An 11,146-nucleotide genomic window follows, 5' to 3' on the forward strand; every position below is an offset into this window, starting at 1 on the left:
GAAATCCTGTTTTATCTCTTCATGTGAAAATATATGCAAGGGAACTATAAGTTTCAATTTCAAATGCAGCTTAGCAGCTGAGGAAATGAGTTCTAGTTATTCTATTTATTGCTTTAAAACTTTCCTATGAATTTGCTGGTATTTTTCTGTGAAGAAAGTCCAGTTTTACTTATTTTTACAATCCTCCAGCATGTACCTCCAGCAGAGTTGTGTAGTAAAATCAACAGTTTGTAAAATTAGTTTTCAGCTGCATGATCAACAACATTTTACAAACCCAGCAGTTAGAAATATATTTCTGAACTGTAAAACTAAATGACACATTCAAGGATTTCTGGTGATCTTTTAAAAAGCTCTGATGGATTCTTTAAACCTGGGTATCACAAGCAGATAGTTACAGAACATCTGAAGCTCTGGACTTTCGTCTGACAATAATCAAGTAGAAGCAGCAGAAACCACACGGGAAAAACTCATCAGACTGCATGTGCTGTGTGTTTTGAGTTTATTAACGTTCACTCAGGCCACCTTTAAATTTTCAGATTTAAAAACATTCAACAACAGAACAAACCTAACTCGGAGAGCAGAGAACCAGAACCACAGAAGCTTTTAGTAGTTTGTGCTTAAAGGCACCAGCCACATCATCCTTAAAATCTCTATTTACATTTTCTTTGATTAGAAATATATTCACTTGTGATTTTCACAGTAAAAACGCTCAAATACTAAACGATAAAATGTCACAGAACAAAAAACAAGTGTATACTCTGCAGAACAAAATAAACCATTTAAATCTGAGCAAAAGTCTGACATTTAAGCAAAAATATTGTTTTACACTTAAATTCATCAGGAACAAATACAGAGTCACATGACTCTGTAGATGTCGACATGTTGTGTTTAAATCACAGTGTCTGATGTTTTTCACAACTTTCACAGGACTGAAGTGTGAAGTTTGGTTCCCTGGAAGAAGAACTGGATTCGATGGTAAAACTTTGAATTGTTCCAACGAAAGTTTCTCACTAAGCTGAAAAAAAAGGTGTCCAGGCTCTTGGTCCCACAGAGCAGGAGCTTTTCAAAATTTTAGGACGATGATTTTTATTTTTAGTTCCCAAAGGGAAAAACTGTTTTACCACCATTTTTTATAAATGAACAGTGGGGGTCATGTGACCTGCAGTACCGACTGTGGCCACTACATTAAAATCAAAACTAAGTGGTTTATGTAAGCATGCTAACACAATGAAGATCTAAGTTTATCATGGTAGCATGCTAACATTTGCTAATTAGCACTACATGGAGCTGAGGCTAATGGGAATGTCTGAACCATCCATCGATGAGTTGTCTCTAAATACAAAATGTTAACCTCCTGGTGGTGCTAAAGAAAGTCGTTGAGTCACCAAAGCTTTCATTCTCCAGGACCACAAACATGGAGCTACAAATCATGTGGTTTGTTGACTCCACCCGAAAGATTCCAGTGTCTCATTCACTCCAATACAGTCAGTTTCTTCTAGTGAGCATCTAGTGAGAAGCTGCAGTTTTTTTTAATCGTCCTTGCCAGATTCAACATTTTTCAATGTGGATGTTTGAGCTCGCATGAAAATAGTGTTTGTATATGTGACAGTATATGGCTCATTTTATGACCCCAGTCATCCACTGCAAATATTAAGTGAGTACACTAGGTACTGGACGTAAAAACGCACAATATAAAAATTGGTTTGTCTTCCATGCTCCTTTCTGAGCATCTTAGAGAACTTTCTGAAAGCTTCCTCTTTGTTGTTTTTCATGGTTCAGTGTTCTTACCCTGTGTCATCTCTTCTTACCTCCTCAGGTCTTGATGCCCTCAATTTCTTTCTCTTTAGACAAAGTATTCTCTGGTGTTTTCTCCCCGTTCACCAGCTCGTACCCTCCTTTACTCTCCCGCTGGGGCTCCTGATGTCCAGCCCTCCTGCGCAGGACCACGACGGTCAGCAGGAAGCAGAGCAGCCCCCCGCACACGAAGATGACCATCAGACCCAGAAACCTGCACACACACACACACAAACAGCTGGTTGTGGTTTAGGTGCTTTGGCGCAAGGCTAAAATCTGCTGAAGACCCTGGACTCTCCTGGGTCTAGATCACAGAACAGTGCCAGAACAAAGTGTTCTCTCGGTATTTCAACACATCACGTCTGCCCACGGTGCTGACAGCTGCAGTTTCAACAGGACAAATGTGACAAATGTGCTTCATCCAGCATGAGTGGGCAAAGTGGTTTCTGTGTTTAGGGCTGTGGATCCATGGGGTCATACAAATGTACATACGAAAATGAGTTTACAAATCAGCTTAGTAAATTTAAAGGAATTTCCTAGGACACTGGTTGGAGCTGGACCTCTGAGCACACAGTCTGTGGCTCCATTCAGACCAGTGTTTCTACTAGTCATGCGTCATGAAAGAAAACAGACTCAACCCAACAGCTCAGCTCAATTTTGTTTAAACACGCTGAGAGGTTTGGACACTGAATGTACTTTCTTTACCACTTATCAGAAAGTAAACATGCAATTCAGTGTTTCTCTTCCCCTTTACATAACTAACCTCAGTCTGGGTTAGTGGGGCAAAGTCACCACATGCACCACCCTCCGAGAGTTTGAACAGACCTCTAAATTCTCAAGTTTCTCAAAGTAGTTTAGCTTCCATTCAAGTTTAGTGCTGTACTCTTTGATACTGGAAGGCTAAAGGATCATGTCTAACAAAAAAAATCAATGGACAGAAAGTTTGAAGTGATTAGAGACCAAAGACTTAACCAGCTGACAGACATCATTCTTGACCTGCTAAATTCTTCTAAACTCTTCACATTATATGAAGTTTGCTGAAGGTTTGCTGTAGGCCAAGCTGGAGATCTCCACAAAATCCAGGGAGTGCTCCGCCAGCATGGCCATCAGTCCATCACACAGCGTAATGCTTAACCTTCAGGGAACTAACTGCTTGTTTGTCCTGCTGCAAGATAAAGACCCCAGACACAAGTCCAGGTCATGCACAAATCACTTGGAAAAGAAGGAAGATGATGGCGTGCTATAACCTTTGTACGGCCTCCTCAGGCACCCAACCTCAATTCCACAGAACCTCTGTGGGACAAATTAGGTCACATGAGTTGATGCAGTCAACAAATGTACAACAGCCCTGGCAACGTCTGCAGAAAGTCTGAGGTGAGTGACACCTGGAACAACTCACAGCAATAATGGTTGGAGTGAACAAAGTTCTGATTCAAGCCTGAGGTGGATATTTCCAGGAACCAAACATCTAATGACTGTTGTGTTGTTACCCTAGGAAATAAAGTGTTGCATTGTGCAACAATAAACTTGAATTAAACCAAACCTACATTGTTAAACTGGAAGGTTTTGAGGTGTGTTCAAACTGTTGGAGGGTGGTTTTTCAAATCACTGTGATGCTTGGCCTCTGGCTGGAAGACAGTGGTCCAGCTGTGGTGTCTCACCTCTGCCTGAAGCGGTCCAGGTTGTAGTAGTGACAGGAAGTCTTTTTGCCGCACTTTTCACCCCACAGGATGCAGGTGGTGTCGATGACGCTGCCGTACAACACCGGGCCAGGCATGAACGCTGCACAGACAGGACAGGTGAACAGAGTCAAACAGGCTGACGGACTGGACCTTTTCCTTAAATCTGGTGACTAGATTTTATTTCTTGTTTGCAAAAGGTGTTTGAGAAAAGTTTCCATCAGACAGTGCAGTTTGCTCTAAAAAGTCCAGGTGGCCGCCAGCAGGGGACTCACCGAGCACTCGGAACAGCATGTACTGAACTCCCACGGCGAAAGACTTGTCCTCCGTGGGCACCGTCCTGCAGACACACACATAACAGGGTTTTTACTTTGGTTGGCTGACATGTCGGAACAGAGCTCCACAGGAGGAATACTGCTGTGATATGTGCATTGTACTTTTGCAAACGCCCTTTCCTGTTGTTGTTCTCATATGTGTGGTACAGGGTTACTGTGAGGCAGCTGAGGCGACTACACTGTGAGGACCACAGAACATTACAGTGTGTTGTTTTGTTTGCGTGTTTCTATCTGGGAGTGTGTAACTGAGTCACAGCTAAACTCAGGTTGAGCAGGAACCACGGCTGGAATAAGAAATAATGAGTCAGAGTCAGTGAAAGACTCCGATGTTTAATTGAAATAAGGGAGTAATTAGACGTTAATATTGATCTATCAGTGCAGTAGTTTGTCCAGTCGTTTCCAACATATGGCTCAGGCCCCTCCAGAGGGTCACCCAGATTAATGTGTGGCCTCATCAAAGAAGAAAAAAAAAACACTTTTCTTTAATATTTGATTTTTTAAAAATAAACTTTGTGAGTCATTTACAGAGGAAACAGCTGACAGAAATAACTGTTGTTTTTAAATGTTTTCAGCAGTTTCTGTACCTGAGTATCATCATGTAGGACGGCGTCTGGGAGAAGGAGGCGATGAAGCTGGTGAGACCGAGCAGAACCATGAAGGGCCGGAGCAGGTGGACGCAGCCGCTGCCGCAGGTTCCAGGGGAGGCGTGGCCGAGTCCGCCGACGCAGCGACACTCCGTGTAGTTCTGCACAAACACACACAGCATCAGGACCCGGGCCGAGACAGAGCCACCTACAGGCCTCAGGGTTCGGTCTCAGCAGCGAAACACTAACAAGATGTCATTAAAAGCTAACAGGGTCTTCCTATGGGGAGATCATTTCACAATATCCAGCCTGAAACAATTTAAGAACTATTTCAACATTTGGGTTCTGTAACTTTTTCCAGAACTAATTTCAAATAGTTTTCAATTTTCAGTTTTCAAATCCTGAGTTTTGAGGATTTGAGTTTTGGACTGAAAAGCAGTTTGAGTGATGGAGAAACTATCACAGGCCTTTTTATAAATCCCTGACATTTTACTGACAAACAATGAAGATAATCTGCAGATGAATAAAAAATGAAAATAATCATCAGACTCTACTCTAAACTGTACTATAAACCTTCATAGCCTGGAACAGGACGTAGGAGAGGAACCATTTGGCTTACAGCTAACATCTGTCCAGCTGTCTGGGGTTAGTAACTGCAGGTTGTGTGGTTGAGCTTCTTCAATTTTCAGCCTAAAGTAAACATTCTTTCTCTTCACTGCTGCTGAGCAGCTGTGCTGAGCTGCTTTACATGAATTCTGGTCAAACTGCAGCTACTGGAGCACAGACGTGTGTGTGTGTGTGTGTGTGTGTGTGTGTGTGTGTGTGTGGTCTGTCGTGGACAAGATGGATCCACACTATCAGCTCAGTTTCCCAGAAAGGTCCTGGATCAGTCAGATTGAGGAGTAGCTGTAACTTCCTGCACATCTGGCCACTCTGAGTCTTCTTGTTTACCGATGAACAGGAAAAATGAAAGTGAATCTTTTTCTCAGTGTTTTTCAGTTTGATTGTCGATTTCTGTTTTGTCCTTTAAATCTAAACTCAACCTAAACTATATAATCATTCATTCTTTCTTTATTAATCACTGATTATTTAACAGATAAAACAAGAATCTACCACATTATGGCTGTGAGGCCAAGATGAAGTTTGTTCTTTTGTTTTGAAAAACTGCCTTGTGGAATCTGCCTGTGTTGAGTCTGCCCCATGAAAAGTAAAGCTGCATTATGAACAAACTGTCCTTGAAGCAAACGTCTAAAAGAACAACTGAGTTACGAGCAGAAAAAATAAGGTGTGTTAGTTTTTCAGCACAGGCCGGGCCCTGCGGACTCTGGACTCACGGCAGGTTACTTTTGGGCGGCTGGAGTTTTACCCTGCAGGTTTCCGCCTGCTTTCACTGAACGAGTCATGTCTGTAAGAGCCACAACAGACTGTCAGCTCATAAACCATGAACACACACACTCTGCTGCCTGACACAAGGGACTTCATTCATCTGAAGTCAGGTCACCCACTTTGCTAAGAACTACCAAACACCCAGAGAATAATGGGAAGTGGAACTGGCAACAACACAGTGGTTGTCTATTGCCGCACACCACAATCATTTTATCCATTAAAAGTGACTCTTCCATGACGTCTGAGCCGGAATGTGTCAGGGTTCAAATCTAAAATCAGAAACAAGAAATCTTACTGTCACAGAGCCGTTGGCGTCCATAGTCCTGCCCGCACAGCCGGCGTGGCAGGGAGACTTGAACTCCACACCATCTGAACCACAAACCGGGTTAAACGCCCCCTTGGGACACTGGCAGCTGGAACTGCATGATGCATCGGTGCTGAAAAAAACACAATTAAAACTTTACTTCTTTAAATTCATGAAGCTGGGAAATATTTCAATGTAGGAAATTTGTTCTAATGCTGGCAGCTCTGAAAGATGAATGAAACCAGAGATGTTAGTTCCCTATTTGTCATTTTCAGTTTGATGAAATTAGTGAATGAAGGTTCCTGTGTAGGCCAACATTAGTGAGTGGAACATTAGTGAATGGAATATTAGTGAGTGGAACATTGGTGAGCGCAGCACATTAGTGAGTGGAACATTAGTGAGTGGAACATTGGTGAGTGGAACATTAGTGAATGGAACATTAGTGAGTGGAACATTAGTGAGTGGAATATTAGTGAATGGAACATTAGTGAGTGGAACATTGGTGAGTGGAACATTAGTGAATGGAACATTAGTGAGTGGAATATTAGTGAGTGGAACATTAGTGAGTGGAACATTGGTGAGTGGAACATTAGTGAATGGAACATTAGTGAATGGAATATTAGTGAATGGAACATTAGTGAATGGAACATTGGTGAGCGCAGCACATTAGTGAGTGGAACATTAGTGAGTGGAACATTGGTGAGTGGAACATTAGTGAATGGAACATTAGTGAGTGGAACATTAGTGAGTGGAACATGGGTGAGCGTAGCACATTAGTGAGTGGAACATTAGTGAGTGGAATATTAGTGAGTGGAACATTAGTGAGTGGAACATTAGTGAATGGAATATTAGTGAATGGAATATTAGTGAATGGAACATTAGTGAGTGGAACATTAGTGAATGGAATATTAGTGAATGGAATATTAGTGAATGGAACATTAGTGAGTGGAACATTGGTGAGCGCAGCACATTAGTGAGTGGAACATTAGTGAGTGGAACATTGGTGAGTGGAACATTAGTGAATGGAACATTAGTGAGTGGAACATTGGTGAGCGCAGCACATTAATGAGTGGAACATTAGTGAGTGGAACATTAGTGAATGGAATATTAGTGAATGGAATATTAGTGAATGGAACATTAGTGAGTGGAACATTGGTGAGCGCAGCACATTAGTGAGTGGAACATTAGTGAGTGGAACATTAGTGAATGGAATATTAGTGAATGGAATATTAGTGAATGGAACATTAGTGAGTGGAACATTGGTGAGCGCAGCACATTAGTGAGTGGAACATTAGTGAGTGGAACATTAGTGAGTGGAATATTAGTGAGTAGAACATTGGCGAGTGGAACATTAGTGAGTGGAACATTAGTGAGTGGAATATTAGTGAGTAGAACATTAGCGAGTGGAACATTAGTGAGTGGAACATTAGCGAGTGGAACATTAGTGAATGGAACATTGGCGAGTGGAGCATTAGTGAATGGAACATTAGTGAATGGAACATTAGTGAGTGGAACATTGGCGAGTGGAACATTAGTGAGTGGAACATTGGCAAGTGGAGCATTAGTGAATGGAACATTAGTGAATGGAACATTAGTGAGTGGAATATTAGTGAGTGGAACATTAGTGAGTGGAACATTAGCGAGTGGAACATTAGCGAGTGGAACATTAGTGAATGGAACATCAGTGAGTGGAACAGCTTGTCTGCCGCAGTGAAATAAATGTAACCTCAGTGGTAAAATGAAGTATTTAAGTTAGTTCTCTCCTCTGGCGTCAGAGCAAAGTTCTGACCCTTTTTCATTGAGGTCAATGGGAAAATGTGCAGCTGGTTCCTGTCAGCTGATGCTGTAACTACCCTGCAGGAAAGACCCCGTTGACCGTCTGGGTGGGGCAGCCAATGAGCAGCAGCGGCATGGCGGTGAACGTGCACAGCAGGATCGCAGCTGTGCAGATTTTGCTGGCACCACTGACGGAGAGATTCAGCCTCCGCATCAAAACTCCACCCAGGACGATGCCCAGCACCGCCAGTGGAATACCAACTCCTCCTGAAGGACAGACCCCAGAGAAGAGAAACTTCAGTGGCATTTGATCCTCGGTTGACTTCATGTCACTGCAGCTTGACCCTGCAGCCCGCATGAACGCTCACCTATCATCATGTTGGAAAAGGGGACGGACTGGCTGAACTGTCTCTCAATGAACTTGGCCATGAAGGTGGCGAGTCCGGACAGCAGTGCTGCCAGGTTGACCTGCGCCAGAACCACCAGCAGGTAGATGGGACTCCTCAGGGTACGCAGAGCGATACGAGGGAAACCTGAAAGGGGGAGGGAGGACAGTTAGGTCTGATGGGTGGAGACCTATTTCACCCAAATTGCACCCAACACTGTGCAGGCAGCAGGTTTCTGACCATATACCTGCAAAACACTTTAGTGCTACCACACTAACCAAGATGGTGAACATGGGAAACACTGTACCTGCTAAACATGTCTGCATGGTCTGCATGTTACTAAGAGGCCTGGCCTCACAAAGCTGCAGTCACATCTAAAGCTTGTGTCATTTTCTCTGCTGGAGAAATGAAATTCTAAGGAGTTTAGACGGTGACCTTCATGATTAGTCGTCAGTGACCCTGCTTCCACAGAAGTCTTAAAAAGTCAGGTTTTCTGTGTAGGCCTCCTTTTAGGCAGTGACACAGTTCAGTGTCCAAGCCTCCCCTGCAGCTTCGTCACCCAGCGCACACAGGACTCTTACTTTTGAGGAACTGAAGGAGGGAGAGTTCCTGGAGCGGGTCTGTCTGCTGCTGCTCACTGTCCGGTCTGGACTCCACATCACCTTCAGCATCCTGGACAAATACGGAAACAAAACATCACATGCTGGATCTGAAAGTGCTCAGTCTGCAGCTACGAGGGTTTACATCCATGACTCTGTGAGATAAACATGGCCTTAAACGCCGTGTGATCCAGAAATCTGCTGCAGTGGGCTCTGGGAAACGCTCATTACTCAGTACTGTCTAAACACCAAAAGATTATAAAGCTGAAATTAAAAATAACAGGCCCATTATGACAAGTTGTAATCAGATGGTTGGAAGTGGTCTGAGCAGGAAAACATGTTTAGAGCCTGAAGTTCTTCATTTATCAGCTGATCTCTGCTGATCTGACTTCAGGAAACATTAATGAACCACTTCTCACTAAATTAGCAAAAGTCATCAGGTTATCTGGGAAAAGCCGAGACTTTAACCGTCAAGAAGGTTTTTCTTTTTCAGTAGATACCACTGAGCTGAGCTGCTGAACTTTTCTCCAGCGGCTCCGAGCAGAGGAATGTGCTGCAGCTCAGTGAGCACTGTGGTCTCAGGCACAGGAACGTTAACGACAAAGAAATTAAGCGATTGGTGCCAGGAAATTGCTCAAGACTGGCCTTATAAAACACACACACACACACACACACACACACACACACACACACACACACACACACACACACGGGCCAAAGTCCAAGGTTTTATTTTACAGCTGAGTGAAGCCAGAGCTCAGATGAACTTTCGATTTGAAAATGTTTTGACTTCATACTTTCAGGAAAAATGTAAAAACAGATGATTATGATTATGGGATACTGAAAATAACCTGAGTACATTTACATAATTGACTGGTTTAGTCTGCATTACAGAGCAGCTGCAGGTTAGTGGAAACACTTATGAGTCTGATGGGCATTTGGTTACACAGGTAAGTGATGATAACTGCAGTTGTCATGATAGGGGGTGTTATGTGGTGAATCACTGCACAAGCCTCTGATCCACTTAATCCCCAAACATGAGAGGAGAAAACTACTGGGGGAGTTGCCCCAATTCTGCAGCATTTGACAAAATGATTCATTTTCATTTTCATGAATCATGTTTGTGGTTAAACTCTCTCTAGTCAGGAATGAACCAAAACCCTGTTCCTGTTGGAGCTAATGCCAACTTTATGAAGAAAGTTGCACAACACCCATTAGGACACTGCACCAATATTTGCTCAGTCCATTTCTCAGACAGGATAGTTCCATGTAAATAGCTTTTGAATGTCTTTCCTATGTTAGCTGTGTGTTTCATTCTGCTGAGGACTAAGGAAGGGGTCCTGGTGTGTCTGCTCTGAAATCAGACCATCCTGAGCTACAAGCATGTTGTCGTTTTTGACTCGAGCTGATTGTTCTCGTCTGGCAGGCTGCTGCTGAACTGAGCAGTAAACACATGAACAGAAACTGCAGAGTCAGATTCCTCTGCTGAGAGTCAGTTACTGAAGCTGCATCTGCACTGGTGCATTCAGGTGCATCAGCGTGTGCGTTCTGTTACGCAGGTGTGGACTGGGAGAATTCACTGGTGGGGGAGGGTCACCTGGCTGTGGGACACTGACAGGAAAGGTTTCAGTGCTTCACCTGCGACCTTCAGACCCTTTTCCCCTCTCACCTCTTGGGGCATCTCTCTGGGGAAGAAGACGTAAGGCAGCGCAGCCAGGAGGAGGAGGCAGGACGCCACCAGGAAGCCGAGCCACCAGGCACCAACCCAGCGCAGATCTCCGTGGCGCAGATTGATTTGATCTGGAAAGCGAAAGCACAAACACCATTTACCAAACAGGAGACACACAGTAACCATGAAAAAACAATCTAGGATCAGTGTGCTACTGTAATTCTTCACTGAAACCTAAGATAGGATAGTGTATCTTCATCTGCTTGAACTTGAAGATAAAAATCACAGTTAGTTCATGGCATAGAGAAAACAAAGTGTATCAGAGCTGCTGCACCAAGGCCACTGGCCATAAACCTGGTTCCAGTACTAGAGATATTGACAAATAACAATTTGGTGAAATTGGCCAAATTAACTGAGAAATCCTATTTCGATAAATGATATTTGGTCACAGTCACCTCCTCTCTCCAGCCACACACACACCCGCTAACAGAACTCGAGCTCGTGGCGTCAAACACCAGGAGCGTCTCACATCCATCATCACCAAACCGTCACGCTGTCGAGTCCTGGAACTGATCCGGAAACTCTGGTCCCAGAGCAGCTGGGATTGTGCAGGTCTTTCGGAAAAGTCACCTCT

The 11,146-nt window shown here is 43.6% G+C and overlaps 1 protein-coding gene across 2 annotated transcripts in view; it reads right to left on the reverse strand.

Moving 5' to 3' along the window:
• Positions 1–482: 482 nt before the first annotated feature.
• The window catches only part of slco2b1 (solute carrier organic anion transporter family, member 2B1), a 19,568-nt gene continuing 8,904 nt past the window's right edge, over positions 483–11,146 (reverse strand). For both annotated transcript variants that reach the window (XM_026328155.1, XM_026328156.1), the window contains exons 7-15: positions 10,513–10,643; positions 8,826–8,916; positions 8,227–8,391; positions 7,936–8,125; positions 6,074–6,215; positions 4,393–4,553; positions 3,749–3,813; positions 3,456–3,576; positions 483–2,008 (exon numbers count right to left, since the gene is read on the reverse strand). In XM_026328155.1, coding sequence (XP_026183940.1) covers positions 1,813–2,008; positions 3,456–3,576; positions 3,749–3,813; positions 4,393–4,553; positions 6,074–6,215; positions 7,936–8,125; positions 8,227–8,391; positions 8,826–8,916; positions 10,513–10,643 — 1,262 coding nt within the window. In that variant the 3' untranslated portion in view covers positions 483–1,812. The remainder of the gene's footprint in view (positions 2,009–3,455; positions 3,577–3,748; positions 3,814–4,392; positions 4,554–6,073; positions 6,216–7,935; positions 8,126–8,226; positions 8,392–8,825; positions 8,917–10,512; positions 10,644–11,146) is intronic.

The sequence above is a fragment of the Mastacembelus armatus genome, chromosome 14 (assembly GCF_900324485.2).
Source record: "Mastacembelus armatus chromosome 14, fMasArm1.2, whole genome shotgun sequence".
Taxonomy (NCBI): Eukaryota; Metazoa; Chordata; class Actinopteri; order Synbranchiformes; family Mastacembelidae; genus Mastacembelus; species Mastacembelus armatus.